A 27,138-nucleotide genomic window follows, 5' to 3' on the forward strand; every position below is an offset into this window, starting at 1 on the left:
CCTCTGGGATCATGGACCCAGGGTTGTTGTGGGTTGCAGAAGGTAGAAGGTCTGGCTTCTGTAATTTGCTTCCCCACTGAACATGGGCGTTGACTGGTCAATCCATACTCCCAGTCTGCCTCTCTCTTTCCCTAGTAGGGTAGGTCTCTGGGGAAGCGGAGCTCCAGGACACATTGGTGGGGTCTTCAGTCCAGGGAAGCCTGGCCGGCATCCTGATGGCATCTGGAACCTGGTGGCTGAAAAGAGAGTTAACATACAAAGCCAAACAAATTGTTGAACAATCACGGACCCAAAGGTTGGAATAGTGGAGAGGAAGTGTTAGGGGGTACTCACCGCAAACTCTAGTGTACTACTGCGTTCAGGTATATATTTTGCCCTAGTTTATGGATACATGTGAACATACGCTCTATCTCACGGAACCTGGTCTATATCTAGGTTTTGGGACTTTGTTAGGATGTGATCCACCTGGAATGGAATTAGAGAATACTATGAAAGGAAAGGTCTCACCCGAGTAATGAAGCTGAAGGGTTGTCATTCCACATGTGAAGTCTCTGGACACAGTCTGAGCTGAAGCATGTTGAGGTGGCACTCGTTGCGTTGATTAGGTTGCAATTGGCGGATGCAATATTATTTGATATGAATTGGGAGAAGCATGCGGGAAAGTGGGCCATACCCTAAGACTCCAGGACTGGGGGAAGTAGGGGCTTTATAGTGGAAATGTGAGGTTCCTGCTGTTTTAGGGTTCAAGAAGACAATGGATAGTTATTGTTATCATCACATTATTTGGCAATTGGGTTAACTTTGAAAAGTCCCTTTGTTAGGGTTTGCTGTATAATACCCAGTATCTTGTATATAGCTGTGCTAAAAAATATTTTTTATGAGAGAAAAATAAGACAGACTAGCAAATAAGAGGTACTGCTCAACTGTGATTTATGGTAGTGCCAGGGAATAAACCCGGGGCCTCAGGCCTGTGCTTAACACAATAAGCTATATCCCTGCCTCTCATTCATTTTTACCACTGAGTAGTTTTCATGCTGTGGACTAAGGATCTGGGTCTTTCCCAGTTTTTTTTTTTTTCCTAATTAACCTTTTAATTAACCATTTGGATAGAGACCGAGAGACATTCAGAAAGAAGAGAGGTAGAGAGGGAGAGGGAGGACCCTACAGTACTGTTTATCCATTCATGAAGCTTTCCTCTTACAGATAGGGACCAGGGACTTGAGCCCAGGCCCTTATGCACTGTCACATGTGCTCACTTGATCAAGTGTGCCACTGCTTCCAACATTTTTCACTTTCTGGAATAGTTGCCTTGGAGTGTAGTATAGAATTAAATGTTTAAATCTTGGAGACATCCCAGGCTGGGGAAATAGCATAATGGTTAAGCGAAAAGACTTTCATGCCTGAGTCACCAAAGGTCCCAGGTTCAGTCCCCAGCATCTTCATAAGCCAGAGCTAAGCAGTGCTCTGGTTGGGGGGGGGGGGGTAGGGTACATTAGATTTGGGGAAATAGCTCAACTTGTTAGCACAGTGTCAGTATGCCTAAGGTCCCAAGGTCCCAGGTTCAATCCCTAGCAACACCATCAAGCAGAATTGAGCATCGTTCTGGTGCCTCCTCCTCTTCCCTCTTTCTTCCCTACCCTCTTCTGTCTTCTCATTAAAAATCTTGGGGGGAGGGGAAGCAATTGCCTGTTTTCCCAAGTGATGATACTACTAGTGATAAGTTTTTCTGCATCTGTACTGGAATATTTGGTGTGTCGTTTTTTATTTCCAGTATTTGGGTAGATGTACATTGATACCTCTTTGTAGTCTTCATTTGTCATCTCACCAAGGGTTTTATAACTGTGTAGTGAATCTTGTCCAGTGCTTTTTCAGCATCTACTAATGTGATTCTGTGATTTTTATCTTTTTGTTGATTGATTTGTGTGTTTTGAACGATCCCTACATCCTTGAGAAAAATTCCACTGGGCCATGATGGATTGATGTGGTGTTGAATTCAATTTCCAAAGCTTTTGTTGGAGATTTTTACATCAAGTTTATCAGGGATATTGGCCTGTGGTTTTCTTTGGTGTGGTCCTTTTCTATTTTAAGAAGAGTGATGATACTAGTCTTACAGGATGTGTTTGGAACAGTTACCCTCCAATTTTTGGGGGGAAGATTTTTTGAGCTCTGTGAGTATTAGTTGTTCTTTGAAAAAGTTTTAAAGTTCATTAGCGTTAGATTTCTGGACCACTAATCTTAGGGAGACTTTTGATCACAGACTGGATGTGTGTACTTGTGATTGGACTGTTCAGGCTGTTTCTGCCTGATTCCGTCTTGGAAGCTTGTTTGATTCAAGGAAAGTGTCCATAGTTTTTCTAGGTTCAATTTGTTTTCATATAGATGCCCCAAATATTCTATTATAATCCTTTACATCTCTGAGGTATCAGTTTATAATTTTACCACCACCCCATTCCCTTCGTATCTTACTAAAATTCTGTTGTTATTGTCATTGTTAATTGGTGGGGTGAGAGAGAGAGATGCATCATTACTCTGACACATGGGGTGTTAGCTTTTGAACTTGAAACCTCATGTTGGAGAGTCCAAGACTGTATCCCCTGCACCACCTCCTGAGCCACTTTATAAAACTCGATAAAGTAACTTCTGAGTCACTTAATCGGGGAATATTATACTGTTGTGACACATGGACTCTTGTCCTGTTTGCACATCTGGGCTAACTTCTGTTTTCCCATAGGTGTAGCTGTTGTGAAAGTGCTCGCCTTAGTTTATACAGTGTGACAGGGAGGGCGAGGCAGTGTGAGAAATGACAAACAGCAGTGTCTCCAGTCACTTGTCAGAAGAGGAGATGTGCAGCCTAGCAGGAGAGCACCACACTGTGCCGTCACTTCTCCGGTTCATGTGACACAGCTCATCTGCACACTCAGTAGGACAAAGCTGCAGTGTCCTTCTTGCCTGCACACTCAGGCAGCCACTCATGACTGAGTATGGCTGCTCTCACCCACATGGTTCTCTGTTGGGGGCAGGGGACTTGGGCAGACTGACTCTGCTGAGCTCACTTGTGTTCTCAGATGACTGCTGTTTCTGTTGCGGAACTGAGTCCTTGTGGATTGTTTGGCACTGTGACTCCCTAGAGATGTTCCCTGGGGCCTAAAGTCTCCGAGGTTCTCCTGTTCCTGCTGTTCTGTTAGAACGGTGGAGACCGGTGGTTGCAGTGCCGGCAGTCCAGATACAGCTGCTGGCCCTACCCCCCCACTGTCCACCACAGAAGTGTGTGTGTGAGTGATTTTCAGGCAAACTAGACTGCACCGTGAGGATTTTCTGTGGTTTGTTGTTCTTTATATAGTTGGCGGCCAAGGAGCATGATCTTCTTGTGACTATTCTATGAGTCTGACTTAGGAAGTCTGAATTTTTTTAAATTCTAAAAACACGTAGCATATGATTCACCACCTCAAGCATTTCTGGGCATGGAGTATGGAGTTCAGTGTTGGTGCAGATAGCAGTTGCTTTGAGAATTCTTTACTTATTTTAAGTACTAGTCCTCTGACAGACCTGTGGTTTACTGATATTCTTCTAGTCTCTCACTTGTTTGTTCATTCTTTTAGTTAACATGGTCTTGAGTAGAGCAAAAGGAGTTTAAATTTTCTCTCATGGATTGTGATGTTGGTGTCACTGAAGAACTCTGGCTGGTCTTAGACCCTCAAATTTCTTTCCTTTTTCCCCCCTAAGTTTTATGGTTTACATTTAAGTTCAGGATCCATTTTGAATAAATGTATATAAGGTGTGAAGTTTAAGTTTCTTTTGTTACTATTTATAGATGTGCAATTTCTCTAGTAACATTTGCTGAAAAGACTCTTCTTTCATTGAATTGCCTTTACATCCTTGTCACAAGTCTGTTTAGTGGATTACTCCGTGTGGCTCCATTCTCTGTCCACTGTTGTGTGTCTGTCCCTCTAGCAGCACCGCACAGTCTTAATACTGTAGCTGTATAGTGAGCCTTAGTGTCAGGAGAGGGAATCCCCAACTTAGTCTATCTTTTTCCTTTCTGTGTAAATTCTGTAGTAGTCTTCTCTAAGCTACCCCCCCCAAAATGGTTTTTTGTTGTTGTTGTTTTGCTAAGAATTATGTTCTCAATCTCTGTATACATTTCTCCAGCGTGAACATCTACACTGTGTTGTGTCTTCATTCCATGAATATTTCTGTTTTAAAATGAAAGCTCACGATATAAAGATGAAGGGAGTTGTGGTCTAACAGGTTGACATAAGTCAAGAAGTTATTTTGGTCAGAGAAACTATATCAGTGGCAGATTTGCAGTTTGCATCTTTTTCAGTTTCTCTTTTTAAAAAATGTATTCGTAGGCCTATGAAAGGAGGTTCCCTACGTGTCCTTTGATCCCAATGTTTGTGGACAGTGACGTGGTGAATGAGTTCAAGAGTGAAGATGGGGCCATTCACGTTATAGAAAGGCGCTGCAAACTGGACATAGATGCACCTCGATTGTTGAAGAAGGTAAGAGTCCCCACCAAGTGACTTTTGCTGACAGCTCCTATTGCAATCGGAGGTTACTAATAGACCTTTTAAATTTCCCTCTCCTAAAGATTGCAGGTGTCGATTATGTTTATTTTGTCCAGAAAAACTCTCTGAATTCTCGGGAGCGTACTTTGCACATTGAAGCCCATAATGAAACGTTTTCTAACCGGGTCATCATTAATGAGTTCTGCTGCTACACGGTGAGTGGTGGGCACTCGGTGAGGTGGCCGCAGGTGCTGAATCACAGCCTGCAAGAATTGCTTGGCATTGCTGTAAGCAGTATGTTTCTGTGTCCTAGAGGGCAGTTCTTCAAATATTCCCAGAGTCAGGCGGTAGCGCAGCTGGTTAAGTGCACGTGGTGCCAAGTGCAAGGACCGGCATAAGGATCCCGGTTTGAGCCCCTGGTTCCCCACCTGCAAGGGAGTCGATTCACAGGTGGTGAAGCAAGTCTGCAAGTCTCTGTCTTTCTCTCCCCCTCGTTGTCTTCCCGTCCTCTCTCCATTTCTCTCTGTCCTATCCAACAGGGATGACATCAATAACAACAAGAGTAATAACTACAAAAATAAAACAAGGGCAACAAAAGGGAATAAATAAATAAATATTTTTTAAAAACACCACAAATATTCCCCATCACTTCCCATTAGCAGGATTGGCAGGTGGCAGGTGTTGGGGGCTGCAGAGTGGAGCGTGTCCTGATAGCAATTAAGGGATTCAGTGACACCTGACCTTTTAAAAAATATATTATTTTCATACGCTGCTTCCTTTCTGACTCACTCTGCCATCTTAACAGTATGTATCCGAAGACCCAATCCACAAAGAGTAGAGCTGAGTGTAGTTACCTGCGCTGCCATTGCCACTGCTTAGTTTGAAGAACTTTTCTTTGTAAACTCTTAAAATATCTTAGTAGATGTCTTTTTCTGCTCTGCCATTCTGTTCTACAGTATATGCTCACTGACTCCAAAGCTGTTCATTTAAAGCATGTCAGGTAATATTTTCTCTAGGCTCAAAACACTGCAGTGTCTTTGCATTTCACTCGGGAAAAGCCCAGAGGACTCACACACCTTGTGCCCTCTCTTAATCACACTGCCTCTGCGCACAAGCTTGCCTACCTTTCTGTGTTCCCTGACCGCATATGGACGCTTCCCAGAAAGGAATCTGTCCCCTCTGCCCCAATCTCTGCTTCACTCCTCCCCATGCCTCCTCCAGTCTTTTCTTCCATCTCCTTTTTTTCCTCTGATGCTAACCCTGAACACCCTATTTAATTCTGCACTCTGCTCCTTTGCAGTCCTTTTAACCCTGCTCCAGCTTCTTTGTGTTAATATTTTCCATAGCACTTACCTCTGAGCAGCTAGATAATGTCTTACTTACTATATGCATGAACAATGTTCACTTCCCTTTGATATCTTTGTCCTTCACAAGGCAGGGACAGCAGTGAGCAGCAAATATGATGAATGAATGATTGAGTGAATTAAGAGAATTATGCTCTCTTGATCATTTTTTAATTATTTATTTATTATTTAATAGAGACAGAGAGAAATTGAGAGAGGAGGGGGTATAGAGAGGAAAAGAAGCAGAGAGATACCTGCAGCCCTGCTACACCACTAATGAAGCTTTCCTCCTGCAAGTGGGGACCAGGGGCTTGAACCCTGCACGCTGTAGTGTGTGCGCTTAACCAGGCGCGCCACCATCTGGCCCTAATCATTTCATAATGTTTTACAGTTATCATTTAAACATTTTCATGATTTTTGCGCTTGTAGTTTTTTCCATGTTATCTTTTCATTGCCACAAGAATATTAGTAACAGCAGTGTTTTCTTCTGGTTACCAGTTAATTAAGGAGCAGTCTTCCTAGTCATTAGCATGGTTACTAGGAGTGCTTTCTCTTCATCTGCAGGTTCACCCTGAAAACGAAGATTGGACCTGTTTTGAGCAGTCTGCAAGCTTAGATATTAAATCTTTCTTTGGTTTTGAAAGTACAGTTGAAAAAATTGCAATGAAACAGTATACCAGCAACATTAAAAAAGTGAGTGTTTTGGGATTTTGTGGAAAAGAAAAGAAAAGGAGGCAGAGGTGTCTTTTTAGGAGGCTGGGACTCATGAGTGGGTTAGTTGGGATCTGGCCGTTTCTGAGCTAGGAAGTGTTGTGTGTTTCTCCAGAGCCTTAGATCCCAGGAAGGGGAATTGGTGCATGTGTTTATCACAGAGATAGGAGGAGTAGCTACTGACCCTGGCAGCTTCTATTTGGAGTTGCTAGGTGAAAAGTGGGGTGAGGCAAGAGCAGCTAACAGACAGTACCCACCCTACCCCCTACCCCAACATCCACAGCGTGGTTTGCTGGCGGGAGCAACTGCTGTACTGAAGAGACACTTAATAGGTGTTCCCAGAGTTCACAGACCTTGGACTGTTAGACTCATATTCTGTAGAAGGCCTTACCTTCTCATTTTTATGCTACTGTTATGTAATTGTCCAATTTTAGTTTTGAAGCATATCAGTATGGAATTATAGATTGTTTTTATTAAGGGCTGCTTTCTTTTTTTTTAATTTCTTTATTGGGGAATTAATGTTTTATATTCAACAATAAATATAATAGTTTGTACATGCATAACATTCCCCAGTTTCCCATATAACAATACAACCCCCACTAGGTCCTCCATCATCCTTCATGGATCTGTATTGTCTCCACCCCAGAGTCTTTTACTTTGGTGCAATACGCCAATTCCAGTTCAGGTTCTACTTGTGTTTTCTTTTCTGATCTTGTTTTTCAACTTCGGCCTGAGAGTGAGATCATCCCATATTCATCCTTCTGTTTCTGACTTACTTCACTTAACATGAATTTTTCAAGGTCCATCCAAGATCGGCTGAAATGGTGAAGTCACCATTTTTTTATAGCTGAGTAGTATTCCATTGTGTATATATACTACAACTTGCTCAGCCATTCATCTGTTGTTGGATACCTGGGTTGCTTCCAGGTTTTGGCTATTACAAATTGTGCTGCCAAGAACATATGTGTACACAGATATTTTTTGATGGATATGTTGGGTTCCTTAGGATATATCCCCAGGAGAGGAATTCAGGATCATAGGGCAGGTCCATTCCTAGCCTTCTTTTTTTTTTTTTTAATAATTTATTTCTTTATTGGGAAATTAATGTTTTACATTCAACAGTAAATACAATAGTTCGTACATGCATAACATTCCCCAGGTTCCCATTTAACAATACAACCCCCACTATGTCATTCATCATCTTTCATGGACCTGTATTCTCCCCACCCACCCCAGAGTCTTTTACTTTGGTGCAATACGCCAATTCCATTTCAGGTTCTACTTGTGTTTTCTTTTCTAATCTTGTTTTTCAACTTCGGCCTGAGAGTGAGATCATCCCATATTCATCCTTCTGTTTCTGACTTATTTCACTCAACATGATTTTTTCAAGGTCCATCCAAGATCGGCTGAAGATGGTGAAGTCACCATTTTTTACAGCTGAGTAGTATTCCATTGTGTATATAGACCACAACTTGCTCAGTCACTCATCTGTTGTGGGACACCTGGGTTGTTTCCAGGTTTTGGCTATTACAAATTGTGCTGCCAAGAACATATGTGTACACAGATATTTTTGGATGGATGTGTTGAGTTCCTTAGGATATATCCCCAGGAGAGGAATTGCAGGGTCATCGGGTAGGTCCATTTCTAGCCTTCTGAGAGTTCTCCAGACTGTGCTCCACAGAGGTTGGACCAATTTACATTCCCACCAGCAGTGCAGGAGGGTTCCTTTGACCCCACACCCTCTCCAGCATTTGCTGCTGTTACCTTTTCTGATGTATGACATTCTCACAGGAGTGAAGTGGTATCTCATTGTCTTGATTTGCATTTCTCTGACAGTCAGAGACTTGGAGCATTTTTTCATGTGTTTCTCAGCCTTTTGGATCTCTTCTGTGGTGAATATTCTGTCCAAGTCCTCCCCCCATTTTTGGATGGGGTTATTTGTTGTCTTGTTGTTGAGTCTGGCAAGCTCTTTATATATGTTGGTTATTAAACTCTTATCTGATGTATGGCATGTAAAGATCTCCCATTCTGTGAGGGGTCTCTTGGTTTGGGTAGTGGTTTCTTTTGCTGTGAAGAAGCTTTTTAATTTGATGTAGTCCCATAGGTTTATACTTGCCTTAGTCTTCTTTGTAATTGGATTCGTTTCATTGAAGATGTCTTTAAAATGTATGCGGAAAAGAGTTCTGCCAATATTTTCCTCTAAGTATCTGATAGTTTGTGGTCTAACATCCAAGTCCTTGATCCACTTGGAATTTACTTTTGTATTTGGTGAAATACAGTGATTCAGTTTCATTCTTCTGCATGTTTCAACCCATTGTTTCCAACACCATTTGTTGAAGAGACTCTGCTTTCCCCATGTAATAGTCTGGGCCCCTTTGTCAAAGATTAGCTGTCCATAGGTAGGGCTGCTTTATTTTCAACTTATTAGAATTTTAATTGAGATAGCACCTATTAAGTATGAGGATGATAAACTAGTTCTTTCAGTTAATCATAAATATTTTATCTCCTTAGAAAAGAGACGTTACATAATAGGAAATACAAATAATATATACTAACGTAGTAAATGTAATATAGATGGTAATACAAAAACACAGAAATATTTGGATTTCGTTTTCCCTCTTCTATAGTAGTTCAGTTTTTATCATAACTTTTAAAACCTGTGAGGAACGAGTAATCTTAATGTTAAATATTCACTCTTTTAAAATTGGTTTTGTTTTAAAGGGAAAAGAAATCATTGAATACTATCTTCATCAATTAGAAGAAGAAGGTATAACATTCGTGCCTCGCTGGATGCCCCCTTCCCTCAAACCCTCTTCAGAGATATCCTCATCCTCAGCAAGCAGGAAACCGGCAGCGGTGTCGACTGTGGTCACCCCAGACACTACCCAGAAGGAGGGGCAGAGCAGTGAGGCCCTCGGCAGCCCCAGCGGCGCGCCTGAGCCTGTGGTGGGGACGCCTGATGGTGAGTCTGTCAGAAGCTTCTTTGAGAGCCAGATTTGTGCTTTTTACAGGGTTCTGCTGGGACCACACACAGCTTCATCAAGCAGAATGACTTTGGGAGTCTTCCAGCTCTAGTGTTGCTTGTTGTAAATGATGTCATGTAATTTCTGTTCCAGACAAATTGGATGCAGACTACATCAAGAGATACCTGGGGGACCTGACCCCACTGCAGGAGAGTTGTCTGATCCGACTTCGCCAGTGGCTCCAGGAAACTCACAAGGGCAAAGTAAGAAATGACACATTCCGTATGGTGGTGCTATCTAAAGCTGTAATCCTGCTCACAGCCGTGCTGATAAAATGTTCACGAAGCGTAGCTGGGAATGTCATTGACTCTGTGTCTTTTTTGTCCTTTGCTGCAAGTTACGGTGCCCTCTATAGTTAGCTCTATTTCTCCAGGTTTCACAGAGAATGATAGAACTGAGCTATAATTTCATGTCAAGTTACAAAGCAGTATTCCAAGTATCCACACATGTTAATTTCAGGTGTGTGAATGGAGTTGCTCAATGGTTCAGAGAATAGAAAATGCATCAGTGACCCCGTAGATAAGTCTCTGGGTTAACTCTCCAACACCCCCAAATCAATAAAAGATTTTCAAAATGTCTCGACCGTAGGGCTGGAATCATAACTCACTAGGTAGGGCATATGCCTCGCCATGTGCACCATCCAGGTTTGAATGTCTGCACCAGATGGGAAGTGCTCTGGCCCCAGAGCTGATATCTCTCCCTCTCTTTGGGTATTTATTTATTTTTAAATGTTTAAACATGTTAATTTTTAGTTTCATAAAGAATTAGATTTTGTCTTAACCAAGGTTCTTGCTGATGGGGAAACTTAAGATCATCAAGCAGAGGCAGATGAGTGTGTTTCATCTCTGAATACAGTTAGTCTGCTCTGGAGTTCCTGGAGTGTCTCGTCTCTGAGTACAGTTAGTCTGCTCTGGAGTTCCTGGAGTGTCTCGTCTCTGAGTACAGTTAGTCTGCTCTCGAGTTCCTGGAGTGTCTCGTCTCTGAGTACAGTTAGTCTGCTCTGGAGTTCTTGGAGTGTCTCGTCTCTGAGTACAGTTAGTCTGCTCTGGAGTTCCTGGAGTGTCTCGTCTCTGAGTACAGTTAGTCTGCTCTGGAGTTCCTGGAGTGTCTCGTCTCTGAATACAGTTAGTCTGCTCTGGGGTTCCTGGAGTCTTGGTGCTTACTGGGACTGGATACTAGCTTAAGCTCTGTACTAAATCCTGTTCCTGCCCAGTGAGGTTGGAGCTGTTTTTATCATGCTGATGTACACGCGAGGAACTGAGGCAGTGAGTAGTAGTTTGCCCAAGGTCCATTGTGGGTAGTGGGCATAGGGTTTATCAGTCACCCCAAAAGAAAGACTTGTTTGTTTGTTATGAGAGAGAAGAGGACCAGAGCAATGTTCCGCTCTGGTGTAAAGTGGTGCTGTGACTTAAACCTTTGACCTTTGAGTGCCTCAGGCACGCACGTTCTGTGCTCTGACAGGCTAAGCTGTCTCCCCGGCTTTTGAGATTAGGGTTTGAAGCCAAATCGCTTCACCCTGAAACCCATGTAGTTGTTCTGTAAAGAAGACAGCTGGGGCGGGGATAGACAGTATAATGGTTAGGCAAAGAGACTCTCATGCCTGAGGCTCTGAAGTCCCAGGCTCAATCTGCCCGCACCACCATAAGCCAGAGCTGGGCAATGCTGTGGTCTCTCTCTCTCTCTCTCTCAAAAATAAAATAAATAAAATATTAAAAAAAAAAAAAAGGAGACAGCTGCAATTTTTCTTTTTTTTGGTTTACTTTCCTTTAGTTTCATTTTATGAAAGGGGCAGAGATGGGAGGGAACGGCTAGAGCTCCAACTGTAGCATATGCAACTGGTGCTAGAGAGAAAACCTAGGACCTCACACTCTGAAGTCCAAAGTTTACCATGGTGCCGTTTCTAAGGCTGCTCTGAAGCCCACCTTTGTCGTCACCCCCATGGGACATAACCCTTTCTGGGCAGAGGCTATGTGTTCTCAGTGCGCGCCATTATTTTCTCAGGAGTCGGGGAGGGAATAGACTCCAGCTCCCACTTCCTACTTGGCTACTTTGACCAGCACACGCACCTGTGGAGTAAGACAGCTGGTCCAGAAGAGACTCGGACACTGTCTTGGCCTTGAGTTTGGCTCAGGAAAGTCTGCCTATCAGCTGTCAATGGCAGAATATAGAGAAGGTTCCGGAATAATGGGAACACTGCCGCCATCAAAACTAGTAACGACCCCCCCCCCCCAATCTGTATATAGAAAAGCTGTGGATCACAGCAATGCAAAGATCGGTTCACTGAGTTGAAGCAGTTAGTATTTAAAAAACATTGTTATGCCTTTGCTCTGTCTTGTTGGAACTAAAATGAAATACTGTGAGATTCAGACAAATAGTGGTGACTCATTAAATATTTTCTGGTAACTCATTTTTAAGTAGAATAAGAGTATAGTTCACTCTTGATAAGAAGTAAGAATTTTAGAACCATACTCCCTTAGTACTACTTGGTGTTTCCTCTTAGCATCTTTAAACATTGCTCAGAAACATCTCTTTAGGGAGTTAGGTGGTAGCGCAGCAGGTTAAGCGCATGTGGCACCAAGCGCAAGGACTGGCTTAAGGATCCTGGTTCGAGCCCCTGGCTTCCCAGCTGCAGGGGAGTCACTTCACAAGCGGTGAAGCAGGTCTGCAGGTGTCTGTCTTTCTCTCCTCCTCTCTGTCTTCCCCTCCTCTCTCCATTTCTCTCTGTCCTTATCCAACAACGACTACATCTATAACAACAACAATAATAACTATAACAACAATAAAAAACAACAAGGGCAACAAAAGAGGAAATAAATATTTAAAACCAAAAAGAAACATCTCTTTGTCTTCACAGATTCCAAAAGATGAGCATATCCTTCGTTTTCTACGTGCCCGAGACTTCAATATTGACAAAGCCAGAGAGATCATGTGTCAGTCTTTGACCTGGCGAAAGCAGCACCAGGTAGACTACATTCTTGATACCTGGAACCCTCCCCAGGTCCTTCAGGACTACTATGCAGGAGGCTGGCATCATCATGACAAAGGTAACCTGGGAACTTGGCACTCTGGGCATGCTCAGAAACGTCATTCCCCAGAGTTTAAGTGGGCTATATCACCCTTTCCTAGTACAACACTCTTAATCACCCCAGAAATTAGAATAGAAGGGGAGGGTGGGGCATGAACCTGAGAATGTGCTTGCTTCTTCCTCACCAGTTCACATTGCCTGTTGGCAGGCTTTCCTCCCCTTTATACACATATTTTAAGGGTGGGGACTGTTGACGCCCCTCACACAGAGACCTGGCACTGCATCTAGGAGCAGAGCAGAGCTTGCAGCTCCTCTGGAATATGGGAGAGTATATTTCCTTGTTTTAAAGTTCTTGTGTCCTGGGTTTCATGTCCGGAATAGTGTTAATATCTTCCCCTCCCTCTCCTGCAGATGGGCGCCCCCTCTACGTGCTCAGGCTGGGCCAGATGGACACCAAAGGCCTGGTGAGGGCCCTGGGCGAAGAGGCCCTGCTGAGATACGTAAGTTGCTCTGTCCATCTGGCTTCATGTTTGCTTTCTCTGCCAGCAGGATTGGGGCATTCCAACCTTCCTGTGATAGCAAGCATGTTTTGCTTCTGTAGTTAGAAAGGAAAAATCTATTAATAAATTCTAAAAATTTCCAAAGGAGGTAGCATGTTATAAAGCTGTTTTTCACAGGGAAGCATCCACAAAATATCAGTATAGCTAGTCAAGATGACTATTTAGGGTTGATTCTGAGTCCTCTTCTTTCTGCACTCCCACGTTGAGTTGGTCCCCAGCTCACACCCAGCTCTCCTCGGAAGATTCTCTCAAATAAGACCACTTATTAGTGTTCTTTCCACTTTAGTTGAGGTTCTTAGCATCTTTCTGAACCACAAATGCCTCCTTGTCTCCTTGACTCAACCTCATCTTCTCTGTCTCTCTCTTTGTTGATTTAACAATGATCGATAAAACCATAGGATAAGAGGGGTATAATTCCCACCACCAGAGTTCTGTATCCCACTCCCTCCATTGGAAACTTTCCTGTTTATCCTGGACCCAGGATCGTTATGGGGTTCAGAAGGTGGGAGATCTGGCTTCTGGAATTGCTTCTCCACTGGACTTGGGTGTTGGCAGGTCAATCCATACTCCCAGACTGTTTCTGTCTTTAGTGGGGCAGGGATCTGAAGAGGTGGGATTCCAGATACACTGGTGAGGTTGTCTGCCTAGGGAAATCAGGTTGGTGTCATGGTATCATCTGCAACTTGGTGGCTGAAAAGCATTAAGATATAAAGCAGAACAAATTTTTAGTAATCAGGAACCTAAAGGTAAGAATATAGCAGATGAGGTTTGGGATCTCCATTTTGGAAAAAGCTAGGAAGTCTATTTTAGGTACATTCCAAGGGGCCCATAGGTAGTTCAAGACTTATTCTTTCCACTGCATCCTTCACAGTGTGGGTGGGTATGAATGTGTGCCCCCCACTGCATCCTTCACAGTGTGGGTGGGTATGGATGTGTGCCCCCCACTGCATCCTTCACAGTGTGGGTGGGTATGGATGTGTGCCCCCCACTGCATCCTTCACAGTGTGGGTGGGTATGGATGTGTGCCCCCTTTCCCAATATTATCCTTAAAAACACACAAAGACTTCTTCTGTGGCCTCATTATCATCAAATATAAGAGCTACAGTTAGCAGGTTGGTGTGTGTCCTCTTGACCCTTCAGTGTGCATGCAGGCTTAGCATTCATAAATATACACACACACAGACATATGAACGTACAAATGGGGTGAAGTTCTATAAGGGAAGGATTTGTCGATCCGAATACAGACTTCTGATTAGCCATACTTGCAGATTCCCTGTTCTAAGATCCACTTCTGAACATGCCTGAAAATGGTTATTCCATGGAATATCAGAATGTCTCCTCCATAGGCATGTTTATATCCTTATTCCAGCTGTGTTTGTTCTGAAGCTAGGCCGTGCATTCCCTGACCATCTAGTGACTGCCTAGATGTGATCTTACTTGGGGCAGCTGTTGTCTCATCCCAGGTGTCTGAGTGTCTCAGAAAATCTGAGGTGACTTGTCATTTACACAATTGCCTACGATGTGTTTTTTCAGTGTCACTGTCTTCCTAGCTAGATGCAGTGGTCTTTCCCTCGTAGACTAAATGTCTGTGGCTTCTTATGTACAGGTTCTCTCTATAAATGAAGAAGGTCTAAGGCGCTGTGAAGAAAATACAAAAGTTTTTGGTCGACCTATCAGGTAGATGTGTGATTTGTTTTCCTTTCTAAATCATTGGGCATATAAGTTAGCTGTGTCTAGTTGCATTTTGAGCCCCAATCTGGTAGGTAGTTTGCTGTTTTCTAAAAGGTAGAAAGTAAGATTCATGGGAGTCGTGCGGTAGCGCAGCGGGTTAAGCACACATGTCGCGAAGCGCAAGGACCAATGTAAGGATCCTGGTTCGAGCTCCCAGCCCCCCACCTGCAGGAGAGTCGCTTCACAGGCAGTGAAGCAGGTCTGCGGGTGTCTATCTTTCTCTCCCCCTCTCTGTCTTCCCCTCCTGTCTCCGTTTCTCTCTGTCCTATCCAACAACGACATCATCAACAACAACAATAATAAATACAACAACAATAAAAAACAAGGGCAACAAAAGGGAAAATAAATAAATATTTAAAAAAAGAAAGATTCATATGCAGTGTGGCGAGTCATGAGGGAAGTTGCTGTCCTCTTTTGTTTTTTATTTCTTTAATGTTTTAGGAATCATTTGAACCGACTCCCGCCTCCCTTTTTTTTTTTTTTTTTTTTTTTACTTATTATTGGATAGGGATAGAGAGAAATTGAGAGAGGAGAAGGGATAGAGGGGAAAGAGACAGACACTTGAAGCCCAGCCTTATCACTTGTGAAGCCTTCCCCCTGCAGGTGAGGACCAGGGCTTGAACCTGGGTCCTTGTGCATGGTAACGTGTGCTCTTGACCAGTTGTGCCACCACCTGCCGCCCCTGAGGTTAGAGGTCTTAGGGATATAAGACAGAGCTCAAACTCCAAAGTCCCTAGGGATGGGTCTGGCAGGGGCTTGGGTGGTGGTGGGGTGGCGTTCCAGGGCCCTTTTAGACTGTGGAAGGGGCAGCTGGGTCATTTCTCATGTTCTGTCACTACTCATACGTGGTCACTTCAGCCTGAGCGAAACAGCGGCCGGTCCTGTTGGTTTGCCATGGTCCATGGGAGACCAGAGAGTAGGCTTTTTGTTTTTGTTTTACTTTAGGGAAGCAGTGGAAAATTTACTGTTATATGTTTCTTTTATTATTATTATTTTGGACTAGAGATAAAAGTTGAGAGGGAAAGGCAGGAGGAAGAGGAGAAGGGGGAGAGAGAGAGAGAGACTGACTTGTAGCACTGCTTCACCACTCATGAATTGTCCCCCTGCAGATGGGGGGGACCAGAGGCTTGAACCTGGGTCCTTGCACACTAATGTGTGCTCAGTCAGGTGATCCATCACCTGCCCCCCTTTCATGTGTTTCTAAATCATACTGGTAGCTGAAGTTGCTTCAAAAATGTGCAGTGGGGGGCCAGATGGGTTAAGCGCACACGGCACAACAAAACACCAAGGACCTGTGCATGGATCCTGGTTTAAGCCCCCAGATCCCCACCTGCAGGGGGGCCGCTTCACAAGTGGTGAAGCAGGTCTGCAAGTGTCTATTTTTCTCTTCCCCTCTCTGTCTTCCCCTCCTCTCTCCATTTCTCTCTGTCCTATCCAACAACGACATCAATAACAGCAACAACAATAGCAACAATGATAAAACAACAAGGGCAACAAAAGGGAAAAAATAGCCTCCAGGAGCAGTGGATTCATAGTGCAGGCACTGAGCCCCAGTGATAACCCTGGAGAGAGAGAAAAAAAAGTGCAGTGGTTCAGAGGTTGATGTCCGGAATGTAACAGTTTCCTGGAATGTGAGTTCCAAGAGGGAAAGGACTGTGACGGTGATTCATTCACTGCTTCATTATCAGCTCCTGAGACAGTGGCAGGCTCTTAAGTGGTAATTGAAGAAAATCTTTTTTTTTTTTTCCTCTTATCTATTTGTTTTTTTACACCGGAGCATTTATTAGCTCTGGCTTATGGTGCTGCTGGTGATTGAACTTTGGACTCAGATCCTCAGGTATGAGAGTCTCTTTGCATAACCATTATGCTGTCTACCCTCCGCCCTTGAAGAAACCCTTGATGCAGTACAGTTACACCGTTTGCTAAGATGCCCATCTCGTGTTCTTTATCTGTCTGACTGAAGTTTATATTCACTGTCAATTAGCTGCCAGTCCGATTACTTTGCTTTTGAGGAATTGGTGCTGCCATCCAGATCCTTGTGCTTTATATAAGTCGATTTTTAAGAAGTCTTTAAAGTTTTTTAAATAGTTCATAGCACTGTGCATTTAAAAAGTTGAATAAGACACCATGCATGCCTGCAGCTCGTGGACCTGCCTGGTGGACCTGGAGGGGCTGAACATGCGCCACCTGTGGAGGCCTGGCGTCAAAGCGCTGCTGCGCATCATAGAGGTGGTGGAGGCCAACTACCCGGAGACGCTGGGCCGCCTGCTGATACTCCGCGCCCCCAGGGTGTTTCCTGTCCTCTGGACACTGGTAGGTTTCCGTGCTGGGTTGCTGTGACTGGTCACTGTTTGGAAGGCAGATATACGCGTCATGACCTCAAGAAACAAGAGTAATGAGTCTATAAAGTTTAGTTTGTTTAAAGCAGGAGAGAATTCCTGAGTGCCCAAAGGTAGTAACACAGACAGACTTTACAGAAAGAGGTCATCACACTCAGGTTTCCTTCCTTCACCTCACCCACCCACTAATAACACCGCATTGTAATGCTTTATCTTTAAAAACTCAGCCGGCCGGCAGAACAAATACGGCTGCATGGCCTCTTCCTAATTACTTTTAGGTGAGCCCATTCATTGACGACAACACCAGAAGGAAGTTCCTCATCTATGCAGGAAACGACTACCAGGGGCCTGGAGGCCTGCTGGACTACATCGACAAGGAGATCATTCCAGACTTTCTGAGCGGAGAGTGCATGGTATGTACTTAAGCAGATATCTTAAAAGGGAAAGGTTGATTTGCACAACAGATGCTTTTCAGAATGGTTTACTGTGGATTTTCTTTTCTTTCTTTCTTTCTTTTTTTTTTGGACTGGCACCTCTTAGTTTCAGCGTTGAAACTAAGTAGAACCGTTTAGGTAATTGGTTGATAACATGCATTTTTTTCCTCCTGTTAAATACTAGTGAGAGTCTGTTTTGATAGCTCATGGAAATGTAGTTTGCTTTCTTCATTTGGTTTTGTGTCATTTTTTATTTAGGGGGTCCATACATACAGTATTCATTATTTATTTATTTGTTTATTTTTAACCAGAGCACTCTGCTCATCTCTGGTTTGTGTGAAGGGATTGAACCTGGCTGGGACTTTGGAGCCTCAGGTACGAGAGTTTTTTTTGGTTTTTTTGCCACCAAGGTTATCACTGAGGCTTGGTGCCAGCACTACAAATCCACCACTCCCAGCAGCCAGTTTTCCTTTCCTTTTTTTTTTCCTCTCCTAATTTTTTTACTAGATAGGACAGAGAGAAACTGAGAGGGGGTGGAGAGACAAAAAGAAGGGGGAAAATAATGGACACCTGCAGACTCACTTCACCACTTGTGAAGTGGACCTCCTGCAAGTGGGGGGCGGGGGCTCGAACCTGGGTCCTACAGTGGGTAATATGTGCACTCATCTAGGTGTGCCAACGCCTGCCCCCCCCCAGTGTCTTTTTGTATAACCATTATGCTATCTCCCCACCCGTTTCTGTATATTATTTTTAAATGCTATTAAGAAATTGACTCTTGCAGCCTGGGATGTGGCACAAGGGGTTAGAGCTTTGGACTTAAGCACAAGTTCCTGGGTTAGAGTCCCAGCACTTCATGTGCCGAAGTGGTGCTCTGGTTCATTCTCTCTCCTCTCAAAAAGATTTACCTTTGAATAAAACATTGAAGATTAAAAGGAGTATTTATAAAAGTCACTTTTTTTTTTTTTAATCAGAACACTGTTCAGCTCTGGTTGATGATGGTGTGGGGGATTGAACTTGAGACATGAGAGCCTCAGGCATGAAAGTCTTGCATAACCATCATGCTATCCATCCCTCCTTCCTATAGGTGATTATTTAAGGGAACTATTTCTATTTTATGCACATTAGCAGTGTGTGTGTGTGTGTGTGTGTGTGTGTGTGTGTTTAGTTGTAAGATCTCTTTGTCTATTTGTGAGAAGGAGAGAGAGAGCCAGAGCATCGCTCCAGCATATATGATGCTGGGGACCTCATGTTTAAGGATCCAGTATTTAATCTACTCCACCTCCCAGGTTGCACATGGAGTTTTCGATACACTGAGTTGCTGAGTAATCACACAGGCCCCTTATTTAGCTTCGTCACAGCCTGATCGGTCTGTCAGTATGACTGCCTGGCGTAGATGAAGACAGAAGTCACAGTCACTTCAGTGGCAGCAGAAACCACAGAGAGTCTGGATGTCACGTGTCAGGTTCTTTGTGGCAGAAAGCGCTCTCTCATTCTCTGTGATAAAGACAGTCATTCTCTTGAGATTTGTAGTTATTGAGCTTGACTCTCACATTCAGCCGGTGAATAGACTTCGAGGGGAATCTTTCTGGAGGGCCAGAGGGATTTAAACAGCATTTGAATCCAGGTCTTAGCTTATCATTCTGGAATGGAGGGCCCATGAGCAAGTGAGTTAGAGGATCCTAACTTACCAGGTGCCCAGGAATTTGTAAAGTCCACAAACAACCTGCATTATAGATGAGAAGGGACCCCATGTGCCTGCTCCTTCTGGTGATGGTTGGAAGTGCACTGAGGCAGGAGGTGACTCTCAGTGTGCCCACCCTGCATTTGCCCTACACTGTGACGTGTTCCTGGTGGGAAGATTTCCCAGAGTCATTTGGGATCCCAGCTTCTCAGTGCTCTGTGCTCCCTGCCACTGATGTCAAGGGCTGACCCCTGCTGTCTCCAGCACTGGGCCATCCTCCCTCACAGCGTATCCTTGCTGTCACATGTGTCCTCAGGATACGCTGCCCATCAAAGACTAGTGCTCATCTACAGGGCTGTCCCAGCTGAGAATACAGCAGGAGTTGGGGTTTATGAACGTTAGTGTGAAGACATTATTAATGGCAAGGTCAATTATGATGTGTGTAAAATACACAAGTTCTAATTCAGTTTAGCCTGTCTCAAGGAAATTTAAAAGCTCTCCTTGACTTTTTTTGGGTGGTGGTGGTGGTGGTGATAGTGGTGGCAGTATTACAGGCTAATCATTTGGCTCGAGTTAGACACAAAGCTTTTTGGATTCTTTATCCTGACTAATTGCATTTGAAAATAATGATGCCTGTAGTTGTTGAGTATAAAACTCTTAACACAGTGGTTTTCCTTAAAAGTGTAATATAAATGCTTCTGCTTCCCATATAAATCAGCTTAGTAATTGAGTCCAGCACCTCATACATTTTTGTGTGAATTCTGTGGTAAATTAGCTTCAACTTGTTCTCACTTACTTAAAGCAAAACACATGTGTTTTAAGTGGTTCTGAGCATTATTTTGCTAAGTAGTCCAGAATATTCTGTGACAGTGCTTGTGTTTTTCCTCAGCCGGAGCAGCTTCATGGCCAAAAGCACAATGGCCATGCCCTCCAGCAGGCTCTCAGGACTTGCTGTGTGTTTGCACAGCTTTCACTGTGTGTTTACATTGCCAGTGTGAAGTGCCAGAAGGGGGGCTGGTCCCCAAGTCTCTGTACAGGACTGCAGAGGAGCTGGAGAACGAAGACCTGAAGCTCTGGACTGAGACCATCTACCAGTCTGCCAGTGTTTTCAAAGGTGCCCCTCACGAGGTAGGCGTTGGCCACACGCTGGGCTGCTCCTCCCAGTAGGGTTCAGTTGAGAAGAGTCAGTGCAGGCTCTGGTCTTTGTCTTGCACTTTCTGTCACTCATGCTCACGCTGTTTAGTGTAGGTGGAAGTCTCAGAGCAGGAAATACCTCTGCTTGACTGCATGCCTGGATGGCAGAGTCATCTAGAGGCCCTTAACACGGAGCCATTGTTAGCAGGAAGTTGATATCTTTCGTGATTACAGTAAGACCGGTTTTATTTTTGCATTTTCTTTCTTTTAAATTTATTTTTTTATTTTATCTGATAGGACAGAGAGAAATTTAGAGGGAAGAAGGAGATATGGAGGGAGAGAGACAGAGAGACATCTGCAGACCTGTTTCACCGCTTGTGAAGAAACCCCCCCCTGCAAGTGGGGACCAGGAGTTGAACCCAGGTCCTTGTGCACTGTAATATATGCGCTTAACTGGGTGTGCCACGGCCCGGCCCAGCATTTTATTTTCTTATTATAAGAAAGGGGCTAAGTGGGTTGACCAGAGCATCACTACCTGAATGTGGTGCTGGGGATTGAAGAATCTGGGGCCTCACATACAAGGATGTGCACTGCCACTTACTCCCCTTCCCCCCACCCCCACCTCATTTTTTTCCTGACTGGGCTTCGGCCATTTAGTTTTCATGAAGTTTGCCCATTTCTGTAATTTCCAGTGAAGTGAAGAGAAACTAGCACGTCTCTATTTCCCAGTGGCAATGTGTGATGTATGGAGTGTGCTTCTCTCTATGCTCAAGAATTGTAGGTGACGATGGTGGCATTTGGCACAGTGTGAGCATTCAGTGAGCCCGTGCTGCTGGCCTGGGTCCAGGTGGACCAGGAGCTGGTCCCTCACTGTCCCCTGCTCCAGAGCCTCCTGGCTCAGCCACCTGCCATTTGTCCTTGCTGGTGTGTCCAGGTCTGCTGGCCTGTCACATTGGGTACTGTTGCTGTGGTTGGAACAGCAGAGACCCACGGGGTGTCCTCGCCACAGCAGCAGGAATGGAAGGTAGTTCACTTGGCAGAACACACAGCTTACTGGGAACAGGGACCCGGAATGGAGCCCCTGGTGGGAGCCCACATGGTGTTACACTATGTAAAGGGGAAGCTTCGGGAGTGTGTTGTCTGTTGTAGCATTCCTGTCTGTCTCTCCCTCTCTGTCTCTCTCTGGGGGAAGAAAGAGGGAGGGAGAGAGAGAGAGACGCTATACAACAGTGAAATCTCTCAGGTTTGAAGCCCCAGTGAGGCTGTGGTGGCAAAAACAAACCCCTACCCACTCTCAGACTCTGTAGGAGGAACCGAACTATGTCCTGATGAAATGTATTAGTTTACTTGGGGGAGCTGGGGACAGAGGGGGAAGGGATGTTTCTTGTTTGAGAAGTTGGTGGTGTGATATTTCCTGTGAGTCTCAGAGTTGTCTGTAAAATATCTGTGTAGCCAGGTTTTCTGCATTAAAACAGTAATTAAAGTACAGTTCTGTGTTGGGTAAAGAAAGACGCAAAGCAGGAACATGACAGCTCTAAAGGAAAGACGGAATCAAACATTCCCATGTGAGTGCAGGAAGAGGCTGGTACGATCTCAGGAGAGCTCTGGGCTGGGGGACACTTGGTGAAGAGAAAATCGACACACTTAGACACGAGTCTGTGCTTTCTGGAATATGACCTCTCAGTAATTCCTGTGTGGTGTTTTGGTGAGGAGAGAGGATGGTGGACTTGAGAACAGAGTGGGGGCCACGAACTTGGCGGGCTGATGTCCTCTGTCTTTCCAGATCCTCATCCAGATTGTGGACGCCTCCTCGGTGATCACTTGGGATTTTGACGTGTGCAAAGGTGATATTGTCTTTAACATCTATCACTCCAAGAGGTCACCACAAATGCCCAAAAAGGACTCCCTGGGGGCCCATAGCATTACCTCCCCAGGAGGGAACAACGTGCAGCTAATAGACAGAGTGTGGCAGCTGGGCCGGGACTACAGCATGGTGGAATCCCCTCTCATCTGCAAGGAAGGAGAGAGTGTGCAGGTAAACCGTGGTTCTCCACAGCTGGTCTGGCGGTTTGATCTTTGCTTTGTTCTTGGACTATTTGATGATAGCCGTTAGGGATGTTGGGTTTGAGTTATGGGTAGAATGGCTTGAAAAGCACTGTTTCTAAAAGAAAAAGATCTCAAACTTGAGCAGTGGCCCATGACTGAGATCTGAAGTCGAGGGAGCTTCTCTGGGAGTATTTTCTAGGGAGTGGAAGTGCTTGTAAAGGGAAAAAAAAAAAGAGGATGAAAAGAATGGACTTTCTGTGCTCAGATACAGCAGTCTTCTTCTCAGACGTCTTCTGACCAGGCAGTGTTTTTCTCCTTCAAAACAAAACCACCCAAAATAAAAGAGAAAGGAACTAGTACTTAGGGAACTGTTAACTCTTATTATTGGAATTCTCGTTTATTAGAAAATGCACCTGCAGGGGAGTCGCTTCGCAGGCGGTGAAGCAGGTCTGCAGGTGTTTGTCTTTCTCTCCCCCTTCCTGTCTTCCCTCCTCTCTCCATTTCTCTGTCCTATCCAAGAATGACGACATCAATAACAACAACAACAATAATAATAATCACAACAACATTAAACAACAAGGGCAACGAATGGAAAAAAATAGCCTCCAGGAGCAGTGAATTCCTGATGCAGGCACCGAGCTCCAGCAATAACCGTGGAGGCAAAAAAAAAAAAAAAAAATCAATAAAAAAAAAAGAAAATGCACTGTCAGTTCATTTTGAAGTTTCGTCCAGTTTTTTGAGTGCCTGTGCTCAGAGCGATAGTTCTTGGCTGCCTCTGGCCTTCATAACAGATGGATGATTTTGCTGCCTTTACAGTTTTTCCAGGATTAGCCTGTCAGTGTTAGGAGCAGAGCAAAAGAGAACACTGTATTTAGTTCTTTTCTTCTTTCTTTTTTTTTAAAGGATGTTTTAGTACATATCACAGTCTTTTTCTAGAATTAATGGAAAAAAGCAATTTTCACAAATTGACATTGTACTTTCGGTTGACCTCTTTTTAACGCAGAATCTACTCTTAGTGTCAGCAGAAGAATGTCAGAGAGAGCATTTCCTAGTTCAGATGACCTTGTTTGACTCTGTAAAGACTATGTGAAAACACACACACATACACACACACTCACACACTCACACTCACACACACTCACACACTTTCTGCACACCCATGGCCCCATTACACACACACACACACACACACACACACACACACACACACACACACACACACACTTTCTGCACACCCATGGCCCCATTACACACACACACACACACACACACACACACACACACACACACACTCACACACACTCACACACACTCACACACACTCACACACACTCACACTCACACACTTTCTGCACACCCATGGCCCCATTCCTGACAGGCATCTGCTTCCATCCTGACCATTTCATAAGCCTGAGAGTCCTTAGGGTGCAGGGCTGCGAGACTTCTCCCGTGCTTGTCCCGACCCTCAGTAGAGCACCATACAGGGCTGGCACTCAGGTGGAGGCAGTGGGAGCTAGGTCCTGACAGCAAACCAGAGTGCCGAGTGCTTAGCATCCGGAATCACTGTGGGCACATCACCCTCAGCCCGGTCTGCTTGCTCATTCCAGGGCTCACACGTCACCAGGTGGCCAGGCTTCTATATCCTGCAGTGGAAGTTCCACAACATGCCGGCTTGTGCTGCCACCAACCTGCCTCGGGTGGACGACGTGCTGGCCTCCCTGCAGGTGTCCTCTCACAAGTGCAAAGTGATGTACTACACCGAGGTGATCGGCTCCGAGGATTTCAGGTATGGCTTTCCTTGCCCGGCAGCAGGGGCCTTCACCCCGGTCGGCTGTTCTGAGTACGGCTACTCGGGGGCATCCACAGCAGTGTCCTCTGAGCCAGTTACTGTTGCCAGCTCATGATGCCATCTGTGTGCAGTGGCATAGGGGAACCACGTCCCTCAGGGATCCTGCTGGACCCCCTCACTTCAGAGTACAGAGAACGAGGCTGACCAGACGGCCACCTGGGGTGCTCACGCACTGTCCCGTCTGTGCCATTCACAGAGGCTCGATGACCAGCCTGGAGTCCAGCCACAGCGGCTTCTCTCAGCTCAGCGCTGCCACCACTTCCTCCAGCCAGTCTCACTGCAGCTCCATGATTTCCAGGTAGTGCCGCCAGGCTCTGCCTGGTGTGGAGGGGACGGCCACGCTCCTTGGACAGCCCAGCACCGTTCACCCAGCGGCCAGTTGTGCAGACCCCTCTGACCCTCTAAGTAGCAGATAGCACTCCAGATGGTAAACAGAGTCCTTGATCCCGAAACTTTCTCGGCAGGCAGTTGAACTCTAACTTATCTCAGTAGCCATAGATTTTGTGTACAGTGTGCACAAACGCAAACCCGAGCACAAGGGCTCTCTTGAAAGAAAAGTAGTTTCTATACCAATTTTAGAGGTTGACTTTGTCTCAAACATTGATGCAAAAAAAAACAAAAACCCCCCACAGTTTCACCTCCCTGCACACTGTTCGTATGATCCCACCTTCCTCGTGGGGTGGAAGCCCCCAGTGTAACCCCTGAACGGCACTGCGTCCCCACTCCCTGTTAGTTGACACTGCCCACTGACTGAGTGGTGGCACTTGGCACCGCCACTTCTGGGCCCTGTTGCTGAGCTTCGAGGGCTTGGAGGCAGCTGCAGGTGTACCCTGCCTGGTCCCAGAGGCCCGATGCACCCATCACCCACTGGTGGGTCAGGACTCCTGGGGATTCCCCGTGCAGCCAGGAGAAACACCACCGCCGTTCAAACATTACTTTCGCTTTCCTCCTTTTCCAGCCTTTTGATACTTAACAGAGCAGGGGTTTTTCTCTGTGCACTTGAGGAGAGAGATACTTTCCCTCATCCTTGGTGGGGATTTGCTCTTTCTACTTGGCAGGCAGCAGTTCTGAACTCAGCGTAGCTCTATCTTCCCTCGACACCCTTAGAGCTTAAAGCATCCGAGCCCAGATCATCTTTCTAGTTCCTAGAAGGGCAGTCTGAGAGCAGAGTCATGTCACGTCAGCCATTTTCCAGCTGCCCACTATTCACTTCAGCTAAGCATCATCACCACGTGGCTACTTCAGGACAGCAGGTGTCTTCCGGGACCCTGCTTCTTTGTCCGAGGGAACGGAGGATGAGTGGGTACGTGTGGCAATACGGTGCTGGTGGAGGGTTGGGGCAAAGAGTTCGGGTAACAAAGAATTCTTCATAGGAGCAAGTTAAGAACAGGAGACTGGCTTGCTTTTGTGGTTTCTTTCTGATTCCCAAATACAAAACCTACTCTATCTTGTATTGGTTTGTTTGTTTGTTTTTCATGGGAACAGCAGCGGATTCTTTGCATATCTGTCGAGAAGGTGCGCAGGGTTGGTCTCCAGGAGAGAGACAGGGTGTGTTGTTGGGTGTGGCAGAGACTGCGCTTTGCAAGATAACGTGCCAACACCCATGTAGCCACCGTCTGTGTGTGCAGCAGGCTGGACTATTTTATATCTCCTCTGAAGACACTAGGCCAGGAGGCCGTCATGCTTGGGAGACAGTGCGCCCCGTGTAGGCATGTGGAGGCTTGGAGGCTTGGAGTAGCAAGGTGTCCGCTGGCTGCTGCCGCCCAAAGGTGGAGGAGACCTCTCCCTGGGGCACGGTCGTGTGTTTCCTTGTGCCAAGAAAGTAGTTGCTGGCACCTGGAGCCTTGTTTGTCGAGAGCCTGGTAGGGTCAGTCAGTGATCCTTGCCACTTGCAGTCAGCGCTTCCTGCTTCCAAGTTACAAGGACCTGAAGATGGTCCCTTCTCTTTCTCTCTCTCTGTCCTTCTCTCTGTCTCTCTCTCTCTGTGTGTCTCAGATCGTGATTATGCTGACAGCGGCCAAGAAAACGCTTCAGTCGACAATCCACACCAGCCCAGGGATGCTTGTAGAACTGTTTGAATCCACCCCTGTGCCCCTAAAGTCTGAAGATATGTACTTTTTAACTTGATCCATTCAGAGTGGCCGCTTCCCCCCAGAGTCCATGCATCTTTAAGAGCTCAAAGCACATCACTGCACAAATGCTCACAGGGTTACTCAGGAGCGTCCACCCCGAAGTCCTTGTGCAGAACTCCAGGCCACACGGCATTTCGTCACGCACTGTGTCCTCTCTACCTTCAGCCCCTGGCACTCTTCTTAAAAGGCTGCCGCCATTCACTTTTTCCAGCACTAATGATTCTTTCGGTCCATCCACGCCCCGCCCCCACTAGACTTCTAACTCATCCCTCTAACTTCACTATTTGCATATCAGATTCTGTAAATGTTTTGTAAACATATTACCTCACTCTTGGTAATATAATACTGATAGTCTTTAAAAGATTTTTTTATTGTTATTAATAAATGTGAACTGTTTAAAGAAAAAAAATGATGTCTTCTCCTTACTGTGAAGCAACACTCTCCCTTGAAGAGTTTGACATTCTCAGGGGAAATCTAGAGATGAGGAAAGAAGACACCCTGGAGGGAGCTGGGCGGGCGGTGGCGCAGCGGGTTAAGCGCAGGTGGCACGAAGCACAAGGACCGGCGTAAGGATCCCGGTTCGAGCCCCTGGCTCCCCACCAGCGGGGGAGTCGCTTCACAG

The 27,138-nt window shown here is 45.3% G+C and overlaps 1 protein-coding gene and 1 long non-coding RNA gene across 5 annotated transcripts in view; both read left to right on the forward strand.

The window, feature by feature from the left end:
• Positions 1-26,925, forward strand: part of SEC14L1 (SEC14 like lipid binding 1) — a 77,099-nt gene extending 50,174 nt beyond the window's left edge. For 2 of the 4 annotated variants that reach the window (XM_060202821.1, XM_007532513.3), the window contains 15 exons: positions 4,353-4,502; positions 4,592-4,723; positions 6,416-6,544; positions 9,284-9,524; positions 9,679-9,788; positions 12,440-12,629; positions 13,022-13,110; positions 14,777-14,847; positions 17,043-17,214; positions 17,519-17,653; positions 20,349-20,483; positions 22,273-22,524; positions 24,143-24,321; positions 24,581-24,682; positions 25,870-26,925. In XM_060202821.1, the coding sequence (XP_060058804.1) occupies positions 4,353-4,502; positions 4,592-4,723; positions 6,416-6,544; positions 9,284-9,524; positions 9,679-9,788; positions 12,440-12,629; positions 13,022-13,110; positions 14,777-14,847; positions 17,043-17,214; positions 17,519-17,653; positions 20,349-20,483; positions 22,273-22,524; positions 24,143-24,321; positions 24,581-24,682; positions 25,870-25,993 (2,211 nt within the window). In that variant the 3' untranslated portion in view covers positions 25,994-26,925. The remainder of the gene's footprint in view (positions 1-4,352; positions 4,503-4,591; positions 4,724-6,415; positions 6,545-9,283; positions 9,525-9,678; positions 9,789-12,439; positions 12,630-13,021; positions 13,111-14,776; positions 14,848-17,042; positions 17,215-17,518; positions 17,654-20,348; positions 20,484-22,272; positions 22,525-24,142; positions 24,322-24,580; positions 24,683-25,869) is intronic. The other 2 variants (XM_060202822.1, XM_060202823.1) reach the window with 2 other exon arrangements.
• Positions 9,795-11,267, forward strand: LOC132541854 (uncharacterized). The gene is made up of 2 exons (XR_009552947.1): positions 9,795-10,464; positions 10,736-11,267. It is a non-coding gene; the product is annotated as an uncharacterized LOC132541854 (long non-coding RNA).
• Positions 26,926-27,138: the final 213 nt, after the last annotated feature.

The sequence above is a fragment of the Erinaceus europaeus genome, chromosome 12 (assembly GCF_950295315.1).
Source record: "Erinaceus europaeus chromosome 12, mEriEur2.1, whole genome shotgun sequence".
NCBI lineage: Eukaryota > Metazoa > Chordata > Mammalia > Eulipotyphla > Erinaceidae > Erinaceus > Erinaceus europaeus.